General features: G+C 30.4%; 5 protein-coding genes across 7 annotated transcripts; 2 read left to right on the top strand and 3 right to left on the bottom strand.

The window, feature by feature from the left end:
- Positions 1–110: 110 nt before the first annotated feature.
- Positions 111–2,094, bottom strand: LOC128390636 (BLOC-1-related complex subunit 8-like). Of its 2 annotated transcripts, none has more exons than XM_053350386.1 (4): positions 1,952–2,094; positions 1,769–1,853; positions 1,533–1,669; positions 111–1,456 (listed from the first exon to the last, which is right to left on the bottom strand). In XM_053350386.1, exons 2-4 carry the CDS (start codon positions 1,800–1,802, stop codon positions 1,043–1,045), a joined length of 585 nt encoding a protein of 194 aa, XP_053206361.1. In that variant the 5' UTR covers positions 1,803–1,853; positions 1,952–2,094; the 3' UTR covers positions 111–1,042. The 2 variants fall into 2 exon arrangements, with proteins under 2 accessions (XP_053206361.1, XP_053206362.1); XM_053350387.1 differs by having other exon boundaries at positions 1,533–1,645; positions 1,952–2,090.
- A 757-nt stretch (positions 2,095–2,851) lies between these two features.
- On the bottom strand, positions 2,852–4,710 carry LOC128390634 (protein disulfide-isomerase A6 homolog). The gene has a single exon (XM_053350384.1). It carries the CDS (start codon positions 4,559–4,561, stop codon positions 3,287–3,289), a length of 1,275 nt encoding a protein of 424 aa, XP_053206359.1. The 5' UTR covers positions 4,562–4,710; the 3' UTR covers positions 2,852–3,286.
- Positions 4,711–4,851: 141 nt separating this feature from the next.
- LOC128390633 (tetratricopeptide repeat protein 39A-like) lies at positions 4,852–13,766 on the top strand. 2 transcript variants are annotated; one of them, XM_053350381.1, is made up of 8 exons: positions 4,852–5,475; positions 5,600–5,640; positions 5,710–5,933; positions 6,846–7,049; positions 7,609–8,537; positions 11,682–12,056; positions 12,791–13,138; positions 13,224–13,766. In XM_053350381.1, the coding sequence occupies exons 3-7, from the start codon at positions 5,823–5,825 to the stop codon at positions 13,077–13,079; spliced, it is 1,908 nt and encodes a 635-aa protein (XP_053206356.1). In that variant the 5' UTR covers positions 4,852–5,475; positions 5,600–5,640; positions 5,710–5,822; the 3' UTR covers positions 13,080–13,138; positions 13,224–13,766. The 2 variants fall into 2 exon arrangements, with proteins under 2 accessions (XP_053206356.1, XP_053206357.1); XM_053350382.1 differs by lacking the exons at positions 4,852–5,475; positions 5,600–5,640 and having other exon boundaries at positions 5,658–5,933.
- On the bottom strand, positions 13,485–14,932 carry LOC128390635 (cuticle protein 38-like). Its single transcript, XM_053350385.1, has 4 exons — positions 14,773–14,932; positions 14,434–14,672; positions 14,138–14,335; positions 13,485–14,047 (listed from the first exon to the last, which is right to left on the bottom strand). The coding sequence occupies exons 1-4, from the start codon at positions 14,782–14,784 to the stop codon at positions 13,852–13,854; spliced, it is 645 nt and encodes a 214-aa protein (XP_053206360.1). The 5' UTR covers positions 14,785–14,932; the 3' UTR covers positions 13,485–13,851.
- A 6,540-nt stretch (positions 14,933–21,472) lies between these two features.
- LOC128390622 (uncharacterized) lies at positions 21,473–22,423 on the top strand. Its single transcript, XM_053350366.1, has 3 exons — positions 21,473–21,600; positions 21,702–21,885; positions 22,061–22,423. Exons 1-3 carry the CDS (start codon positions 21,589–21,591, stop codon positions 22,285–22,287), a joined length of 423 nt encoding a protein of 140 aa, XP_053206341.1. The 5' UTR covers positions 21,473–21,588; the 3' UTR covers positions 22,288–22,423.
- The last annotated feature ends 47 nt before the right edge of the window (positions 22,424–22,470 follow it).

Genomic DNA, 22,470 nt, shown 5'->3' with positions numbered 1-22,470 from the left:
ATTGTTATTATTGTTAATCGAGACAATTTTGAAACTTTTTTTCAGTTAATTTATTGTTGTTAGTTAGTTAATTGTCCGATCGTTTGGTGAATTAACTTGGGCCCTTCATGCTCTATTTGTGATTAGTTTAATCACGAATTTGTAATTTAATTAAAACTAGATAAACATGTTCAATTTGGGAGTTAATTGTAACTTCAATTGTGATCAAGTTGCTGAAAAAAATGTAGAAAATTTTGATGATTAATAAATTGCATTGAATATGAATGAAAAGATTAGTTAATCATTTAACAGTTATGATAGTTTTTGGGCAATTGATATTCCGATGATCACAGTTGGTGAAATTTTCAAAGAAATTAAGATTTAAATCATTGGAGATTATAAGTAATTAACAGGTTGATTAAGTCTTCCGGTTAATTATTACAATTAAATGTTAGTCTGAGAGAGAGAGATAGAGACTCTCCTTAAATCAACACAAAAAAAGATAATATTACAAAGGTTGATAACATTTCCAATAGGAAACAATTTAAGTGTTTGATTGTAATTTAAATGAGTCATTTCTTTCATGGTCCAACATAATCAGCGAATCGATAATCTGTTTTTACAACTGGATTAATGATGACGACGACTCAGAGATGATTATGCTAATCTTTGATTCGTGATACTGTAAAGCGACTGATGATTGTTCTTGATTCGATAAATTGATTCGAGGAAGAAAAAAATCTAAAGGAAGATGAGAAGGTGGGAAAATCCAATGGTATTCATCGTGTTGGGAGTTGACTTCAGTTCTGTGTCATCATCTTTTTTTGGGAGTGGTTCCTTGTTGATCCTCTGATCATCTTCTTGGAGAGAAATCGATATTTGTTTCATCTATTTTCGCGCCATCAAGATTTCTCTTCCTTTGAAATTTATCAAGATCTTCATCTCTCTCTCTCTCTTTCTCGATGTCACTTGACCCTGAATTGGGATTGAAATGGTAACCATGAAGATCATTTCATTCCGGATGCTGACATGATGATGGACAATCTTAAAAGAATATTAAGTTTTAATTCGATTGTTCTGATGGTTTATTTGGCTGATTGTTTTCGCTTTTAGGTGATGATGGTTTGGATTTTGTTGGAGGAACAGAATCTGATCGAACCAAGGAACCTGAAGACATCATTGAGGTCGATGGTGATGAAGGTAAATGAGATGATATGAATGATGGAATGTCAAAAGAACCGGAGAATCTTTGATTTGCTTGTCTTTTGTGGTGCTGGTCATTTCCTCGATTGGCCACTCGATAGCGAACGTTATTATCATAATCAATTTGCTGCTTATAGAAAAAAGCATCTTTTAAAAGATCTTTGATTTTGCTGAAGTTGTTTTTACTTTTCTCCATTGATTTGATTGCTTTAACAGTATAATCCAAGTCATAACAAGCTCCTTTCAATTGATTTTCTAATTTTTTCATTTCAACCTGATGCATATAATAGAATAGAGATTAAGTTCTTGGTAAAATAATTAAATCAATTGTTGTAATTACTAATACTTACTCCTCTTTCCTGAATGTGAGGGCCACTTTTGTAAACATGTTCAGCTATTCGGAAACAGGCCAGTGTTGGTTCATTGGCGATCATATATAAGCTCTCAGAGTTTTTTTCACAAGCTAAAAGAAAAACAAAGATCAAACCTTAATGAAGAAATCAAATTCTAGGGATTAATTTTGACAGAATCTTAATCTAATTTGGTTACATTAAGCTTTCTATAAGTCTCACTTGGATCAACTTACTTTTACGCGTTTTCTTGATAAGATCAGTATCCATGTTGAAAGATTTTGTTAACTGTTCCCGATAATTAAAGCCAATTTCATGGACCTAAAGAAAATCAGTAAACAATTAGAATATAAATTAATCTGGAAATCGGAAGTGATAAATGTTAGAGAAAAGAAAATCAATTAACAAGATGAGCTTACCAACGATTTAAAACAAAATAGATTATCACATAATCATCATTTTATAATTCTAATCAATATATTAATTAATCACATGAGAGATTAACAGTAAACATAAAGATTAAATTAAATTAATTTTGTTGATCAGAAAACTTCAACAGCTGATTGACTTTTAATCACTCGAACCGATTAACCAATAGAAATGAAGGATTCGATTGGCGGTTAATTCAAATAAAAGGATTTATTAAATTTAATTGAAACAAATTGTTCCAAACAATTAGTCGAATCTGTTAATTTAAATAAAAAATTTATTTTAAATATAATCAAGAAATCAGTTAATCCATAAAAATTAATAAATAGAAAATCTCTTCTTTTGAAAGACAAGAAGATTGACTTGATGATGAAGAAGATTATGGATAATTAAACTGACCATTTGATAGAAAGTTAATTTCTACCAATTTCTAAATTTAATTACAATTTCGATTATCGTTGTTGTGTAAGCAAAATGTGCTCTTTAAATAGATTAGATGATTTCGATTCGATATAAGGAGATTTGTAGAAACGTTTCGATTTTCCTTCAGCGGACAATTTGGTTTTCTTGTTCTTCTTGTTCTTCTTATCCTTTCCATCATCTCCTCCACATGAACAATGTTGATTAACGAGTAAATTAAATGTTCTAAATGTCCTTCTATCGGGAAGGTAAGTTCGAAGGACCTTCATGAATGTCTTGATATCAAGTCGATTACTGAAATGAAAGAAAAAAAAAGAAAATAATTAAAATGAAATTCGCACAATAATAATAATAAATTCTTACCTGTAAAGTGAAGCTTTGAGTTGTCTTTCCGTTTGTTCATCGATTTCTGCTGATGAAATTGATGAAGAAACAATCAGAATTGTAATAATAAAGATTGAAGGTGTTAATTGTTTGTACATTTTTTTGTTCTTTTTATGAGAGTTAATTAAATATGTAAGAGAGGGAGGGAGAGATTTCTCTGGAAAGAAGAGAGAGAGTTTGAAAAGGAAAAGATTGAACAATTAGTTGGTTGATTTTAACTGGTGGAGAAGTGACAATGTTTTAGAGTTGAAAGTTAATTAGTTGACGATTTTGATTGAGTTTCCTTTTTATATCGATTGGTTTTCGCTCTCTTACCATCACCTTGATTATAAATAGTTTAACAGATGATTAGTTTAAACGGATTAGACAAAAGTGGATTGTGTACAATGAACAATTATATAGAAAAAGATTCTAGTTAGTTTACAATTAAGTGTTTAGGGTAAAAGTTTTCAGAGGAAGAGGAAGATTTCGTTTAATTTGCTAAATCATTAGATTAGCAAGGGGAAAGATGTAATATCTTATTAAAGCTCATCTGATGGTGAAATTGTTGGTAGTTCACCGTCTTTACCATCCCATGGGTCGGTTGTATCAATAGTTGGTAATTTGGCTCCTGGAACGGGCACTGAAGATCCTTTTCCATAGCTAAGGTCTCTTAAAAATTCATGAACACCTTCAACTGAGAAAGATCCCCTGAGGGTAGAGTATTTCATTTTACGAATGTTAAGCGCGACCATTGCTGGATAACCAAAACCACCAACACCAAGTGATTCCTCCAATTTAGGTTGTGCCACTGATTCAGCCCAAAGGTAACCATATTTTTTATGCTTCTCTGAGATTTGTTTCAATACTTCAAGATAATCATTTCTACATTTAGAGTCACAATCTAAAATGTGAGGTAAGAAACTGATAACACAAAGTTGAGCTTTACCACAACTGTCAGTAAGTGTTTTCTCACTGGTAATTTGTTTAATCTCTGGTGGAGGTACTCGATCAGCTATTTTAGATTTAATATAATCAAGAATATCGGTTCGACTTCTACCACCTTCATAATCTTCTACTTGACCATCGATAAATAATTTAATGGTTGGAAAACCTTTGATTCCATATTCATTGGCACTTATTGTGTGAACGGTAGCATCAAGTGCACCAATTTTAACGGGAGCTTCATCTTCAGCCAATTCATCGGCAACTTGTTTCCAAATTGGTTCCAAATTTTTACAATGACCACACCAAGGAGCAAAAAATTCCAACAAGAAAGGTTCCTTACTTTGGAGAACTGTCTCTTTGAAATTGGAATCAGTTACCTCAATAACATTGTTTTTTCCACCAGACGATTTAGATTTACCTTCTCTACCATCAACACGATCATCGACAATTTTACGTAACTCACGAAAAGCTGCATCAACAACACCCTTGGCAGTTCTAGGGCCCTGATAATCGATAGGTGATGATTTACCAGGAACAAATATTTTCACCGTAGGAAAACCTCTTATACCAAATTTAGATCCCAAAGAACCATGAGCATCAGCATCAACCGCACCAACTTTAACAATACCTTTCAATGCATCGGCAGCCTTTTGATACTCAACAGCAAACGATTTACAATGTCCACACCATGGAGCATAAAATTCAACAATCCAAACAGTCTTAGAATCTAAAACTTTCTCATCAAAAGTGGAAGGTGTCAAATCAACTACAGAAGAAGATGGTGAATACAAAGAGAAACCAAATGAAACCAAACAGGAGAGAAAGAGAATAGAAAAAGTGAAAAAATTATAACAATTAAAAGATGTCATCTTATTTCAATGGAATCACCGGAAAGGTGAGTAATTAAAGTTAATTTAAAAGAAAGAAAAAAAGTTAACAATTAACAGAAAATTAAATTAAATCCACAACTAATTAAGAGAAAATGATAAACAAAAGTTGTTCCTTATGAAGAGTCACCAAAGTGAAGTGTTGATGTAACTCCACTTGGCGAGTTCCTATTGGATAATAAAAAGAATTTTAAATTTTCCAAAGCGGTAAAATTTGATGTTCTTTTCTCATGTAACCAAATTGATCTTTTGTTCATCTGTTGATTGTTTCATCTAATTTTTAATCAATTGGTTTTTTTTGGTGATAATTAATTAGACGAATGTGAATGTGAAGTGTTACCAGTGAAAAGAATAAAAAAACAAATGTTCTTTTGTTTTTTTTCTATTCTATTTTCTGTCTGTGTTGTTTAGAGTTGGATTTCTTGTGTAATAGATGGCGACCATTTCTCCTTTAATTGTGATTAATTTTGATTCTTTTTCTTAATTGTTATATGTAATTTTAATTTTTCTAGTGACAATTTTATGTTAATTTAATAGACTACAAATGATTACCTGTTGTTGTCTTGATCTTCTCTATGGTTTCTCCATGTTTTCTTCACAATGAGAATAGATTATTGGTTTTACCGTTTGGATTATGTTCACCATTTCAATTGGATTTCTTCAATTGAATTTATCGACTCGCAATTTATGGTTAATTCACAAGGATGATTAATTTACTAGCCAGTGTCCGAAATATTGAAAGGAAATGGGAAATAACCTAAATAATGGTCAAAATTATATTTGATAATCAATATAAATTTGAAAGTAAAACATGGCGATGATTATGGTTATTGATGAGAAGAAAAGTCAAAAATGGAGACAGAGAAAAGGATTAAATTAACCCATTGTCATTCATTGTAAGTGTAAATTTGATTGTTACAAGGAAAAAAAACAAGATGACAATTATTCTCTCACAACAATCAATTTTGAAACCTTCGATTGATTTAAATCAATTTTGTCACATTCCCCCTCTAACAAAAGCCATAGGACGATTACTATTTGTCTCAATAATCCATCTCAAGGTATTTTGTTTTTCATTTAAATTATTATTCACTGATTAATTTAACCATAATTTAAACCAATCTTAATAGCCAATGTGAGCAAAACAACAAAAAGGAGTAAATCAGTAAAAACCGTTAATTAGTGTAATTCAAATCTCAACAATTATCGTTTATTATTCCCTTGGTAACAACAATTTGACAAAATGAGCGATCAACTTTCCCTCTCTGGTCAACAATATCCAAAGCCATGGATGGAAGTTAATCAAGATCAGCCTAGATTAGTTAGACTACTATTTAACCAGGAAGAATTTAAGGTAAGAACAATTTAATTACGTTAATTAATTAACTTGGACAATTTAATATAAATGATATCCTCCATTTTGAAGGGGGAAAACAAAAGGAAACAAAAGAGAATAGAACAAAAAAAAGAAATAGAAAAGAACAAAAAAAAATTCTATTCTCTTTACCCAATAACCTTTGACTAATCCATTTTGTCTACTTAACTTAGTCAAGAGTCTTGAGTGAAGAGACCTTGTTGCAATTTTTGATCTCCATTTTGATTTGTTGTCCTTAGAAACAATCAAATGAATATTATTTTAATATTCTCTATTTGAATTGTTGATTTAATGACCAGAAAAAAAGATCAACTTTCCTTCATAACAAAGGTAAAAAATTATCTATTCTGTTTATAAGGTTAGTTGGAGATGATGGTCAGTATGTGTATTAATATTTTGTTATTCAATAGAATTTCAAATTATACACAATCAAACCTTGAATTATATTTTAATTCTTTTTCATTAATTATCCTTGATTTATCCATTATCAATTTCTCTAATTGAAAAGATACAATTTAATTTCTATAATAAGTTGAATGGTCACCAACAATTAACATGAAAGATGATGATGGTGGTACAATTACAAGAGAATCATTTCTCTTTCTTTATTTACCTTTAGATTTATTGATTGTTTAGATTATGTGATTACCTTTAATCAAGCCAATTTATATTATGATGATGATGATTGAATTTACTGATTGTTAGAGAAAGAAAACAGGAAAATAAGATTAATTTTAACAAATTTTCATAACAATAACTTGGAGAATCACCTTGAATTATCTTGATCATTGACCATTGATTAGTATCACCAATTTCAAGATTTAACCTTAACCCTCATCTTAATTGCTTAATCTTATATATTTTTTTTTTCTTCTCTCTCATTAATTACAGTTCACAGATGATGCAAATGAAAACGATCAACAAATTGATGATGATAAAAGTAGAGCTAATTTCGCACAATCAATCAAAGAAGCAGCTCAAACATTTGATTTGTTTGTTGAGAATCGGCTTGATGAGTGTTTATCATTATGTGAAGCGAAAGCATCGAATAGTATTTACCATCGATATGGAATCGGTGTAATGATTGGTGTAAATGTAAGTTAATCAACAATTAATCAAATTTAACTGTAACTTAATACAATTCTTAATACCAGATTTACCTTAATCTGTTTCAAGGATAGTGAGAATCCCTCAATCCATGGGATATCTTGATTATAGTTAATTAGTTAATTACAATTAAATTGCTTCTGCTCTGCATGATGATAACAAAAGAATCAACAAAACATTAACTGACATAATTTTGTCTAAATCTTTAATAACTTTTTATTTATTGTTATTATAACACAAGAAAATTAGTTTACTTATTATTATTCATTATCATCATTTCATTTTTGACAATCGAGTTGAATTAATCCATCAAAGAAGCAAAAAAAAAAGTAAAACTTTAATCACGATTTAAAATATTACATATAAACAAGAATAACAATAAGTATATCACCTTGATTGTTGCTCATTTAATGATAATTCAATTGAACTTATGAAAGATTAACTCAATTTAATTACATTGTTATAATCATTTAGTCAACTTAATATTAAGATTTAAACTCTGATTACTAATTAAATTGTAAACATTTCATTCTCCTCTCATTTTCAGGCTTTCTTTTCAATGGAACCCAATGTAATTAATCATGCAATCAATGAATTGAGTAAAATTGTTGATTTTCTGGATAAACGTAAAGACAAATCAGGTGGATTATTTAGTAATCCAAATTATCAAGAGATTACCGATGAACAAGCTCATGCAGCCTTATGTTTCACTGAACTTAACGCAATGTTGGCCTTTCTCAAGCCGATGGCTGATAAAAGTTTCAAAGGTTTTCTAAGTTCAGCCTTCCGATTGAAATCATCTTACACTGGATTCAAGGGTTGCCTGGCAATGTATCGAAAGAAACCATTTCAAGATGAACTATCATGCGAAGAATTTCAAACGGGAGTTCGTATGATTTATGGCATTTTCGGTCTTTTCTTTTCCCTTCTACCAGCTAAATTTACTTCTCTCCTCGAATATTTTGGCCTTTTCAATAATCGTTACGCTGGACTGGACATTCTTAAAAAGTGTATCACATGTAAACATACACTTCGTTACTCGGTTTCATCGGCTTTCATCATTGCTTACTTTGCTTTCCTCGATTACTTTTTCAGTCTAGGTGAAAGTGACCTTAACATGGTGGATACCATAGTTACCGATTGGGGTATTAAATATGGAAAAACTTACTATTACTATTTGATAAAAGGAATGGGAGCAATGACACATTCACAGTTCGAAGAAGCTTGTACAACGTTAACACAATCGTTCACTTTACCAGCGATTTCACCAAATCTTTATAAGATGTCCTACTTTTTTATGGCCTTATCCAAGATTCAGTTATGCCAATGGTCCGAAGCGGCAAATATGATGAAAATATTAGCCGGAGATAAAATTTCACCCGCTACAACGACCTACTTTTACGCTATTTTGCTTTATATGGAATATGATTTAAATGGTGAAAAGAAACACGCCAATCAAATAATTGATTTAATGAAGTAAGTTAATCAATTTATTTTCACTATAGATGATAATGATTAACTTGATATATTTGGATCTTACTGGAAGTAATCAATAACTCTGGTCATCTTAATCGAATCGTATCAAACTTAACCTCAAACTTAGCGTTTCTTGTTGATTGTTACAATTAGCAAAGTTAATTGATCGATTTTGATTATCAATACACTTGAATTGGATTTCTTTTGCTTCTTGATGTAATTAATTATCAAATAAGCAAATTGTGATTACAATTAATTCTCAATGTTTATTAGATGTCTTCATTGAGACATTGAAAGTCAATCCAATTGTGATTCCAGCTAAGAATCAGAACAATTGTTTAATTGTTAAGCCATTAATCAGTCAATGTCATGTCTAATTAATCTGATTGGAATAATTTTAATTACTTAGTAATCAATTTTAGACTGACGTTATTAAATCGATCGCCTAATCTGTTGATTTACTCCTACAATTAATTATTTTTACAAATATGAAAATTAAGGTTTAACCGTTTCAAATTTGTATCTCTAATCAAGTTAATCACAATTAACTCTCACTAACAAAAAAACAATGAAAATTGAAACTAAATTACATATTAATGATATTCCCGTAAATTACTTGACCATGATGATGATTATGATGTGAAGGTGGATTAGTATTTAAATTAACTGCTCTCAACTAAATCCACTTGTTGAGAAAGTAAGAAAAACAAAACAAACCACAACAATTAACAACTTTAATTGTTGAAATTTAATCAACAAAATGAAAGCCTTCAAAATGATGATCATTTTTTTTCCACATAAACACCACCAAAAATTTAAAACCGATGAATTAATTGTTAACAATTAACTTTCTCTGCAAAAGATTATCCATTAATTAATCTATTCTACTTTCTGATTAACCTTTAACAGTTTAATAACAATGCTTAATTTTAATGATAATGATTAACTTGGTGGATTAACAACAATTTAATACCCACCACTTAAAAGTTTAGACCATCATCTTAATCAACATGATCACAATCAACTAATTGCTACACAACGAGGATCATTAGTTGAGGTTCATCAATTATTAAAATTAATCATTTTCCTGGTTTAATATAACATTGAAAATTAACATGATTGTTAATTATTTTGTATTAATCAAAAGTAATACAATTTGACCTGATTGTTAATTTGGTTAATTTTGTTTCCACTTTTCTGATCGTTGATAATCAAATCTAATAACTAAAAAACTTACCTCTTAAAATCAAATTAATCAATCTGATCAATAATTTGTTTTTCTTGTTGATTCTAATCAAGATAACAGTTAAAATTGATTGTTAATCATGATTTGAGTTTAATTGTGATCAAATGGTTTTTGTAGGCTAACAAATTTTAGTTAATCAAAACAATTAGTAAATTATTAACGTCCAATGATAGACGAAAATTTTTCTTAATCAAGGTTACAATTGTCCGTTTGTTAACCATTAACCTTTAACTAAATCGCAACAATTAACATTTGATTGTTATTAAAATCAAATCAGTGGTTCTATTAATTTATGTATCATTAATTGTTTAATTTTTTTTTCTTCAATCAAACTAATCAAATTAATAAATTCTGTTATCAAGGTTAGCGTATTAATGTTTCAAATAATCAGAAAACTAGCAAACAACAATCAGCCGTTAATTTTAATTGTTGTGAAATTTTCTTCAAGGTTTTAATTAATTAGCCCGTTTCAAACAGGTTAATCAAACAGAGATACAATTTGTTGGCGTTAATCACAATATAACATTGATTATTTTTATCAATAATCTTAAACAATTAATCGGATTGAATCAATCAAAAAGTTTATTTGATTAATTTGACTTGATTGTCGAGGAAAATTTGATTTAACATGTCATCTTAATCAATATTAACGATTGTGACGTATTTAAAATTAATCAATTAACACAATCACAATTAGTGAGTACACTTCCGTAAATTTAATCAGTTAACAATCAACATGATGACATTATGAATAAGATAGTACATATATAATAATAATAATAATAATAATTAATCATATTGATTCCCAATTAAATTGGAATCACAATTTACTAATCATGAGGAAAATTAAATTTTATTAAGGGAAATGATTAACCAAATATTGTTACTGAAAAACAAAATAAGTAAAAAAATTTGGTTAAAAGTTGTCGTTAACATTTTTTACAATTAACTAACTAAAGCCTGATTATGATTAGCAAGTTAACAAGGTTGTAACCATCAATCAAATTAAATTCATCAACCAACAATCAAGCAAATTGTTTTTGCTACAATCAAAATCAATCTTTTACCTGGTTTACATTGATAACGATGATTATGTTGATGAAAATTGTTGATGATGATTAACAACATCATCATCTTGTTTAAGGTTAACCATCAACAATTTAAATTTACAGTTACCTCGAAAAAGATTACTGATTATAAACAATTTAGTTAATCAACTTGCTATTGGGATTTTGAACTTAATACTTGTATACATTATCGTATCTTTAAGGCTTACATATTTTAATTTGTTTGCTTTTTGGTTATTTTGATTGTGTTGATGTTAATTATATTTACAATCAATGATTAACTTTGCTGTTGATTGAAATGCAACATCTTTCCTACCCATTAATCAATTAAATATCGTATTTATTTACTTATTAAGAAATCAAATAATCAAAACAATTGATAAGGTCAATTTGATTTAATTATAATAACAATTAATAGAAAAATGGAAACAAATTATTACCTAAATTGTTGCCTTTTTTGTTTGCATCATGTTAATCAACTTTTCAATTATTATCTCCCACACCTATTTAATTATATGTATCCTTAATTGTTAACAATTGAAAAGAAACAAATGATTACAATTTATATATGAAATTGTTACAATGAAACATAGAGAAAGAAATGAGTTGAAAATTTGAAAATCTTCCAATAAGATTCACGATATTTAATCTTAATTCTTGTCTGTAAAAATCAAGAAGATAATCTTAGTTGATTGATGAGAATTCATGGATATGTAAAATCTATGCTAATTTTCCAGCAGAATATTAATTGGAATATTTTTCTTTATCTTTACTTATCTTTATTGTGACGACGATAATGATGATTATTAATCAACTTTAATCATTTAAAAGGATAATCCCAAGTCTGAAGAAAACCCTTGGAGGAAGGAAACCTTTTCATGAGAAACTGGTTTATGAACGTAGCATAAAATTCAATGGAAATTCAATGGATAAATCACTTTTCTTACCAACATTTGAAATTAGTTACATTTGGAATCTATTTCGGATGTCACGATCATCTACTTCGTGTCTAAATCGTTACATGGACATTGTGGATGCTAAATTGTCAGAGTATAATTTAAATGGTGAAGATAACAATCAATCCAACCAAAAAGCTCACGATAATCCTGATCAATATGCGACTCTCATATTTTACAAGGCACATCTAACGGATCTACTTGGTAACCCTTATGAAGCAATTGATTATTATCATCAAGTATTAGAATGGTAATTAACATATATTATCATCAAGAAATGATCAACAATCAAATTCACAGGCAAATTGAAAGGATCATCATTTAAGTGATCACAAGATCAATATATTTTTTCATCAATTGATTATTGTTATCGCATCATTCCGATGATGGAGATTGTTATTATTTCTATTGAAAAAAAAGAGAGAAAGGAAAGAAAGGAAGACAAAGAGAAAGATGATAATGATGATGATGAACAAAATTGATTCCAATTCATCAAAGTTAATTTTCTAGTTTCTCTGTAACTCTTACAATGAATCAATCAGAATAATTTACAAGGTTATTACTGTTGATTCCTTTTGATGATAATGATCAAAAGTAACATGAGCTGTTTTGAGGGAACATCACATGGAGAGAAGTCAGAAATCCTCAGAGAGAGAGAGAGAGAGAGAGAGAGAGAGAGAGAGAGAGAGAGAGAGAGAGAGAGAGAGAGAGATAACAATGAGTAGGATGAGAAAAAATACTAATCATGAATAACCATGAGTTTTGAATATTTATATGTGTTTACTTTATCCCGAATGTTCAGAATTTTCAGATGAAATATTGAGAAAGATTTTCAATCAGAATAAATTCTTTTACGAGTAATTGTTGCAGAGAAAACAATCAATATGATTCGAGAATAATTTTCATCTTTTATTTGATTTATTCGGCTAATTAACTAATTATTTGTATCTTTTTTTTGTATTCTTTCTTTCTTTGCTTTCCTAGGGATTCTAAATTAACCACGGAGAAACACATAATTCCCCAATCGTACTATGAACTTGGTTATTTATTTCGTAAAATTGAACGTTACGAAGATTGCGAAAAGTATCTGACCAAGAGTAAATTGTATCGAGGTTACCTGACAGAATCGATGATCACCTACCGTGTTAACCTGGTTTTCGAGCAGGTTAAGAAGATAACTAAGGTTAAAAGGAAACTATCCTCACCTTATGATCGTCGAAAAAGCTCAATCATTGATCCATCCATGTTTAATCGACCTGTATCTTATTCTTAATCCCTGATGATTGACTTAATTGGATTAGATGGATTTACGATCATTGACAATCTTTAAACGTGAGTGAAAACTTATCTATTACTAGGGTTTACCTTTTCAATCAATGATAATTAGCTAATTGTTTTTGTTTTCTTTCCTCCTCAGAATTAATTTTACTTTATGTTATCATCATCATTTTATTATTATTATGTTACAACTTTGCCTTATCTTTGTAACTATTTAACTATTCCTATGGTTAATTAATTGATTAATTAATTATGTATTCATTGATTGTTTCAATTAACCTATTGAGTTGTTGATTTGTTTCATCCTTATTATTTTTCATGGGATGTTTTTTGTTTGTTGTTGTTGGAGTCCTTTGATTTTGTTTTCATTGAAATAAATGATGAGAGACACAATCAGTAGTTTGATTCAGATAATTAAAAGTGATTTTATTTTTGTTCAATTGTGACAAAAATAAAGCCTAAATTTGTTTGGACATTTTTTTTACAAAACGATTGGAAGAGGGAAGAGGCAAAGTAGGGAGTGGGAAGTGGGTTTGGAGTGAGAGGGGAACAGGTTTGAGGTTTGAGGTTTACTATTGATCGAAAATTGTGATCACTGGTTTTAATATAAAAAAGTTAATTAATCTTGAGTGTGTGTGTATGATTCGCATCATGGTTTGGTCTTATGGCGAGTGAAAAGTGACAGTGATTAAGCATTGAAATGATTTAAATTGAATCAATTCATTTCAATTCTGTGTTTAGCTCAAGTTATTTGATTTTGATTGGATTTACCAGTAAGCAGGGGCAGCTAAGACTGGGGCTGCTGGGACGGCCTTGGCGAATGGGACATTGACAACACCGGGAACATGAGCGACTCCGTAATGTTGTTGGGTGGCAACGTGAGTTCGGCCAGTCTCGACTGAGTATGAGTTAACGACTGGGGTCTCAGCAACGAGAGCGGGTGAAGCATGGACAGTTGGGGCACTAAAGGTCAAAAAAAGAGGACACGAAATGTTAGACTAAAGACTTTAACTTTACAGGAACGGGGAGTGAAAATAGAAGGATAATTTTTACCTGACGATTGGAGCGGGAACAGCATGGGCAACTGGTGCAGCTACGGCGACTGGAGCTGGGTGGACAAGAGGTGCAGAGTGAACAAGGGGAGCAGAGTGAACGACTGGAGCAGAGTGAACGACTGGTGCAGCGTGAACAACTGGTGCGGCAACGGCAACTGGAGCAGCAGCGACGGTAGCGTCGTGTCGGACATCAGATCTGTTTGGATACACAAAGAAGTCACGAAGGGAAAAAAAAGAAAAAGTTTGATGATTAAATCCAATTGACTTGATTAACGATGTTAATTAAACACTTACGTGTATGAGTATCCTGAGATTTGTGGGGCCTTAGCGAGGACGGTGGTTGGAGCTTGGTGAAGGGTGGTGACTGATGGGTGGGCAACAGCTTGAACAGTTCGTTCAACAGTTTGTACTGGAGCAAGAGCGGGTTGATGGTGAATAGTTTTGGTGAAAACTGGAGCTGAAGCAACGATGGCGGCGGCTGGAGCGTGGATAACACCAGCGGAGGCAACTGAGAAGAGAACAGCGAAAACGATCTAAGAAAGAGAGAGAAAACAAATTTAAACAAATTAAACACAAAATTAAGATAAAATTTTAACAATTAAGAAAAACTACAAGTTAATTGTTTCAATTTACCATTGATTGCATGTTGATTGAGTTTTGTGTTTGTTGATTTCTCGTTAAGATGAAAAGTTTTAAAGTTTTTTTTTGTGTTTGCTTTACTTTGGATAACCCGAATGGCCTGACTACATAACGAACGCTACCTTATATACTGTTGGCCTGAGTCACGCCCAATGTCCACTCGTTGTTTATCCTACAAGGTCAACTCCGTCCTTTTCTCTCTCAGGTACAGACCATTTTGTTTTTTATCTTTCTCTTTCTTTCTCGAGAAAAGAAAGAGAAAACCACCTCCTTCTCATCATCATCTCTCTTTCTTTCATTCTCTTTGTTTGTTTCTTTGTACATGATCGTGAAAGAGAGAGAGAGAGATGGAGATGATGAAGGAAGAGAAAGTGAATAAATGAAAGTGAAAATAAGAGAAAAACGAAAGGTGGAGAGAGAAGAAAAGTAAGAGAAGATGATGATGATAAAGAACGAACTTAATTTTCTTCTTCTTTCTTTTATCTTCCATTTTTTCTCTTTCATTTCATATTCCAGGTCAAGATCATTTTCTTTTCTTGATGGACAAGTTTCTTCCCTTCTCCCAATCATTCTCATCCAGGATGGAACAAATTCTCACTCCTCCCAATCATCCTCTTCACTTTCTCTCTTTCATTTTCTCTCTCTCTCTTCCACCTTTTTATCTTCATCTTCATCATCATTCTTCATTAAATCAAAGAACAAGTTTAAAAAGAAAGAGAAATAGGAAGAAGAAGAAGAAGAAAAGAAGAAAAGAAAAGGACAAATCGTTCCAACGAATAAAAAAGATAAACAAACATTTTCTTCCCAACGAAATTTCCTCTTCTCATCTTATTCCCTTTCTTTTTATCATCTTTCTCTTTCTTCATCATCCTTCCTCACTCCACCTTAATCTAATCAAAAACAACTAAATCATTGCAAAATCTGCACCATTTTTGGTTAACTAATTAACTAATCATTATCATTCCAAATCAATGATGTTAATCAACTAAATCATCATCAAAAGTTATAAACTAATCATCAAACTAAATCATAATTGTCATCCTTGTCCACCTTCAACTACAACCAACAATTAACAGAAGCTACAACAACAACAAAACTAAATTCACGAAATTGACTTAATTTAAATTGTCAAACTGATTGTAAAGTAAATTAACATGAACACAATTAAAAAACAATCAAACAATTTATCCAACAATCAGAAAATCCCATAATATAAACACCTTAAGTTACCTTTAGATTTTACTATTAACAAAAAACTCACGATTTAAAATATTATAACAAAGAAAAAATTAAATCAACATCATAAAAAAGTAACTTTCATTGTGATTAAAAGAATCATGATTCAAATTAATGACCAACAATTTAATCCATCAGAATACAACAACAATTAACATGAAACAATTAGTAAAGAGCAAAGAAAAACGAGAAAAAAGATTACCATAATCTTAATTTTCCATCTTGACGTAACAATTAACAGATACACACAAAGTTAATCAAACATTCATTTCTAGTAACACAATTAACTATTCACACAATTAAAACCCTTCACAATCCCAGTCTCTCTCTCTCTCTCATCCAACATAATCTATTATCATAATCATTAGTATCATTACCCCAACGATCAACGTACACAATCATAATAACAACAAAGCTACACTCAAATAATCATAATTAACCCTCGGGCAATTAAATTCCAGCCTTTAACTATCCAACTAACTAACTACAAACCTAATCTGTAACTAGATTTTTTTTATATTCAAAATCAGGGTTTTTTCAATTTCATCAGAAGCCCAGAGTGACCAACGCCCAGTTTGTATACACCCAATCAAATATCACAATATAATCATGCTAATAATTATAATCATCATCATCATCATCATCATCAGAATCAGAATCAGAATCAGCATCGGCATCAACAACAATCAATATATTAATCAGCCTAATCATAATATAGTCAAAACAATCAAGGTCAAGATTAAAAGTCACACATTTAAGATGAAAAATTAAACTTTTTCACTTCGGGATTAGTGTTAATTATAATCATTATTTTACTAGTTAGGGATTACCATTCATGATTAAACCATCAATCTTAATGATGATTAAATATGAAAATAGATAATCTAACCAATGAGTTTAATCTGGTGATCAATTTATCATATTATTCATGGGGAAATTTATTTATTAAATTGGAAAAGTTTTCATTCATTTTATTAATAAATCAAATTTTAAAATATCTCCAGTTGATTAACTTAATTATCCCTTGTATTTGATATTTAATTGTGCTAAAGTCTATTCAAGTTGTATTATATTGTATTTCTAGCACAATTAGTTGAATTGGTTAGCTGATAGTTCAAGAAACTATCACTTAAATCATAATGATTATAATCATCTTGCTTGATAATCAACAGGTAAGTGTTAAATTATTGAAGGTTACCAATTGTTAATCATTAACCTTTGATTAACTTTTCTGATTAACAATAATCACGAACCTAAAGTAACTTGATTTATTGGCTAATTGTTATCGTTATTTTTTTCGTAAAAAAAACAAATCAATCAGTTAATCAGTGAGCAGAAGAGTTAATCAACTCCAGCTGATTGTTAACCTTCACTAATTAAATTAAATTATCTTAAATATAATATTACAATTTACCTTGGAGGCTTAATGATTACCTGTTGATGGACAATATGATTATCATGATTAACTAAGTAACAGTTTCTTGAACTATCAGTTAATCATTTTTGGTATTTATTAGATGATTTAATCGTCAGGTAAAACTAATCAACAGTAGGAGAAATTAGGTAACAATCAGTTAATCAACAATTAACGAATCTGTTATAATGTGTCAATGAGAATCAACAATCAAAGGAGATAATCACTTGGGAAAAGAAATTGAATTTATGTAACAATTATCATGGATTTAAATTGATTCCTGTGTGTGCATTTGTTTTAATTGCTGATGCTAATCACGTATCTAGAAATTAGAAACGACAATTAATTAACTGTGGAAAAGTAAAGAAACAATTAAACGCAAATGATTATTACGATTCTCATGGTGACGAGAAAGAAATGATTTAGAAGAAAAAACTTTTTTCTTAATCATTTTTGTATCGAAATTTTTTCATTACACAATTAAGAGATTTAATTAACATGATTTAGGGTTTTGATTGTTGATAACAATCAGGAAAAAGCATTAATTTCACAATTCAAGTTCAGGGTTAATCAATGTTATCATGATTAGGTTATAATTGTAATTGTTGATTCCCGAAAAAATTAAATTAAGGATAAAATTGAAAAACTTTTTCATTTTCACTTTGATTATTTTTCATTAAATATAAAAAAAAACTGCAACTAATTTAATTTAATTAACAATTAACTACTATTACTGGTGGTAATCATGATTGTAATTACAATTGACTATTGAACAACAACAAAAAAAAACAAATTTTGACCACAATTAACTTTTGATTTGAATACAACAATTAAGATGAAATTAGTTAATTGATCAACTAATATTAATGATACAATTTACCTTTTGAAAGTTAATTAAAATATCAATTGATTTAATGGTAACAATCAACCTTGTTGGGTTAAATTGTTAAACACTAATTAAATTGTTTAATAACCTTTGATTGTTACTGGACGATGATGTTAGTTAATAAATTGTTGTTAAGTGTTAATTAACACTAAACCATAATGATTAATAAAAGTTTTCATCAAAAAACAATGAAAATGTTAATTACATTTACACTGATTGTTAATTTACATACACACACACACAATTAATGACAATCAAATTTGATTGTGATGACCTTGTCTCTGATTAACTCAATATATTAATACACCTTGTTGATGATCATGTTAATGATGATGATTAACTTGATTACTTTTAACAGGTTGATAATAACAATAGGTGTTGATTGTTGGTGATTAAGATAAATCAAACTTGAAAAAAGTTTAATTCATAATCAACAAGTTGCAAGTATGATAATTAAGAAGGTCAATTAAAATGATTTACTAAATATCATCTTAAAGTTTAATTGAATGATTAACGTATTACAATTAAAATTAACTCTATTAGTAGATTGTTGTTAAAATTAATTGTTAAATATGAAAGAAATTTGTATTTAAATTCAGAGGAGGAATTAACAATTTACCTCGAAAAAAAAACTCTCAAGGAACAATTAAAATTCACAATTGATTAACGGTATTAATATTGTTTGAATTATAATAATCAAACAATTAGTTGACCTTTTAATTTTTTGTTAATCTATTCAGATTGTTGTTGATCACAACAATCAACGATCTAACAATTTAAATTGTGAAGTGAAAACTTTCACAATCATGTAAATGAATGTGAACCTTTAGATGAAAAAGTTTTAACCATTGAGAGAAAAAAAAACTTTGATTGTTATTAAACGAATTGAATTAATTATCAGTACAATAAGATTCAATTGTTGGGAAAAATCAACAATTAAAGTCTATGAATTTAATTCTTGATCAAGATTGATGGTTTAATCATGAATGGTAATCCCAACTAGTAAAATAATGATTATAATTAACACTAATCCCGAAGTGAAAAAGTTTAATTTTTCATCTTAAGGCCCGTATTCACCAACCGAGATTAGAAGCTGAAATCGATTGATCCAAAGATCAATTGATTGGAAGATTAAATCGCAAAGTGTATTCACCAAGTTGGATTAGTTGAACCCAAGATCTTGATTTCGCAAATCAAATCAAGTAGATCTTAAATCATTTAAATTTTTATTTAATTTTTCATCTTAAATGTGTGACTTTTAATCTTGACCTTGATTGTTTTGACTATATTATGATTAGGCTGATTAATATATTGATTGTTGTTGATGCCGATGCCGATGCTGATTCTGATTCTGATGATGATGATGATGATGATGATGATTATAATTATTAGCATGATTATATTGTGATATTTGATTGGGTGTATACAAACTGGGCGTTGGTCACTCTGGGCTTCTGATGAAATTGAAAAAACCCTGATTTTGAATATAAAAAAAATCTAGTTACAGATTAGGTTTGTAGTTAGTTAGTTGGATAGTTAAAGGCTGGAATTTAATTGCCCGAGGGTTAATTATGATTATTTGAGTGTAGCTTTGTTGTTATTATGATTGTGTACGTTGATCGTTGGGGTAATGATACTAATGATTATGATAATAGATTATGTTGGATGAGAGAGAGAGAGAGAGACTGGGATTGTGAAGGGTTTTAATTGTGTGAATAGTTAATTGTATTACTATTAGAAACTCGTGTCTCGTTTAAATTGTTTGTCTGTTAATTGTTACGTCAAAATGGAAAATTGAACATTAACTCGTGAGGGTTTTCTCAGGGTCTTTATGACGCACTAACTAATCCACGATTAAGGTAATAGCACCATACAATTTATCTAATATCAATTAATCAAAATTTGTACGAAAAAATTTGCTTTAATTGTTTGACAGTCGATTTAAATTAAGTCAATTTTGTGGATGAAATTTTGTTGCTTGGAGTTGAAGGTGGACAAGGATGACAATTATGATTTAGTTTGATGATTAGTTTATAATTTTTGATGATGATTTAGTTGATTAACATCATTGATTTGGAATGATAGTGATTAGTTAATTAGTTAACCAAAAATGGTGCAGATTTTGCAATGATTTAGTTGTTTTTGATTAGATTAAGGTGGAGTGAGGAAGGATGATGAAGAAAGAGAAAGAGAAAGAGAAAGAGAAAGATGATGAAGAGAAAGAGCTAAATGATGATAAGAAAGATGTAGATCAAGAAAAGAAAGAGATGATTGAGAGGGAAAAAGCGATCGTTAGAACGAAGGCTTTTTCTTACGTTCGAAAATTTAATTTTCCTTTCGATTTTCGTCTTTTTTCATCTTCTTCCTATTTCGCCTTAAATTGAAACGAGTTTTTTTTTCTTATTTTTCTGATGCAAAATTGATGATAATGGTGAAGAGGAGGATGAAAAATAGGATTGAAAGGCTCGGTTCACCCTGAATGACCTCGAGCGAAGCCCAATGAGTTCGGCTATCGAAGTGGCAGGAAAAGTTGTTCATCTACAGAAAAAAAATGATATTGACCTGGAATTTTTCGGTTCTTTCGGTTTCTCTTTCTTATTCAGATTTTTGAGATGATGAAAAGAAAAAGAGAAAGATAGAGAAGAAAGAATAGATGAAGATGGAGAAGAGAGAGAGAGAGAAAAAAAAGAAAGAGGAAGAAGATAAAATGATTGAGTTCGTTTTCATCATCATCCTTTCATCTTGATCTTCTTCTCTCACTTTTGCTCACTTATCCCCACCCTCGAATTTCTCTCTCTCTCTCTCTCTCTCTCTCTCTCTTTCTCTCTCACTGATACTTTCTCTTTTTTCATCTCTTTATCATCCTCATCTCTTTCTTTCTCTTTCTTTGCTCGTGTTTCGCATCTAAAAGGGAAAATAGTAAGGAAAGAAGAAGAAGAAAAGAAAGAGATGATTGGGAGGAGGTGTTCAGAATTTTCTCTTTCTTTTTCCAATTCCCTTTGAAAAAGGAAAGAAATTAAAAGTATCAAAGTTAATATCAAGAATCTGATGTAAGAGAGTAAAAGTGAGTGAGTGAGAGGGATGGAGTTGACCTTGTGAAAAATACTAACGAATGGACATGGGTGTGGACACAGGCCGATCAGTATATAAAGTAGCGTTAGTTGGATTCTCAGGCCATTCGGATTAGCGGTTATCCCAAGAGTAAAACAAATAGACAAAAAAACTTTTCATTTTCATTTCAACGAGAAATCAACAAACACAAACAAAACTCAACATGCAATCAATGGTAAATTAATATTTCAATTGATATTTGTTAATTTCTTTAATCATCTAAATTGTGCTGTTAATTTATCTTCTTTTCATCTTGTTTCTCTTCCCAATTCTCAGATCATTTTCGCAGTTCTCTTCTCAGTTGCCTACGGTAGCTACATCCACGCTCCAGCCGCCGCCATCGTTACTGGTGTCGCTCAAGCTCCAGTTTCAATTCCAACAGTAGTTAAAACCGGAATCACCCAACACGCTTTCAATGTCCCAGAATCACGATTCACCCGATCAGACTGGTCAACTCCAGGTATGTAAACCTCCCACCAACTGACCTCCACCTTGTGACCAAAAGTGATCCCACCTAAACCCTCATCCTCATTCACTCCCTTTCCTTGTGTCTGTGCTCTTGTTTACATCAAACTGACCATCAATCATCATTCTCATCATTCTCATCATCATCATCTTTATTTGTGTATCTTTAGGTGCCACCTATGCCATTCCCGCTGTTGCCCAATACACAGTTACCCGACCTGGATACACCACCTACCAAGAAGGTCCATCAATAGTCCGAAATGGATACGTGCCAACCTCAGTTCCAGTTGCCACCATCACCAAACACCAAGCTCTTACTGCCATCCCCGCTGCCCCATACGCTTACGCCCCATTCGCAGCCCATGGTTACGCTGCCCCTTACGCTACCGCTTGGTAAATGTCACACACAAATAAAACACCAACAAAAAAAAACACAAAACAACAAACTCAGATTTCAAAATGCAATTTGTTTAATTATAACCAATTATCATTATTAGTATCATTAATAAATCAATAATTTCATTTCACAACAATCAATCTGATCAACTGTTTATTTTCCCAATTTTTCCTCTTTTTTACA

This window comes from Panonychus citri, unplaced genomic scaffold (genome assembly GCF_014898815.1).
Source record: "Panonychus citri isolate SS breed McGregor unplaced genomic scaffold, ASM1489881v1 Contig00124, whole genome shotgun sequence".
Classification (NCBI taxonomy): Eukaryota; Metazoa; Arthropoda; class Arachnida; order Trombidiformes; family Tetranychidae; genus Panonychus; species Panonychus citri.
The sequence above is the reverse complement of the archived record's forward strand: the minus strand, read 5'-3'. Positions and strand labels throughout refer to the sequence as shown.

Excerpts from the sequence above, each read along its gene's own strand:
- LOC128390636 (XM_053350386.1), bottom strand. The coding sequence starts at position 1,802 with ATGGATACTGATCTTATCAAGAAAACGCGTAAAA. Across the intron at positions 1,670-1,768 it reads TATCAAGAAAACGCGTAAAA|GTTTGATCTTTGTTTTTCTT; the intron begins GTAAGTTGATCC and ends TTCTTCATTAAG. Across the intron at positions 1,457-1,532 it reads CTCACATTCAGGAAAGAGGA|GTTGAAATGAAAAAATTAGA; the intron begins GTAAGTATTAGT and ends TATATGCATCAG.
- LOC128390634 (XM_053350384.1), bottom strand. The coding sequence starts at position 4,561 with ATGACATCTTTTAATTGTTATAATTTTTTCACTTTTTCTATTCTCTTT.
- LOC128390633 (XM_053350381.1), top strand. The coding sequence starts at position 5,823 with ATGAGCGATCAACTTTCCCTCTCTGGTCAACAATATCCAAAGCCATGG. Across the intron at positions 5,934-6,845 it reads TTAACCAGGAAGAATTTAAG|TTCACAGATGATGCAAATGA; the intron begins GTAAGAACAATT and ends CATTAATTACAG. Across the intron at positions 7,050-7,608 it reads GTGTAATGATTGGTGTAAAT|GCTTTCTTTTCAATGGAACC; the intron begins GTAAGTTAATCA and ends TCTCATTTTCAG.
- LOC128390622 (XM_053350366.1), top strand. Across the intron at positions 21,886-22,060 it reads ATCAGACTGGTCAACTCCAG|GTGCCACCTATGCCATTCCC; the intron begins GTATGTAAACCT and ends GTGTATCTTTAG.
- LOC128390635 (XM_053350385.1), bottom strand. Across the intron at positions 14,336-14,433 it reads ATCTCAGGATACTCATACAC|ATCTGATGTCCGACACGACG; the intron begins GTAAGTGTTTAA and ends GTATCCAAACAG. Across the intron at positions 14,048-14,137 it reads GTTCCCGCTCCAATCGTCAG|TGCCCCAACTGTCCATGCTT; the intron begins GTAAAAATTATC and ends TTTGACCTTTAG.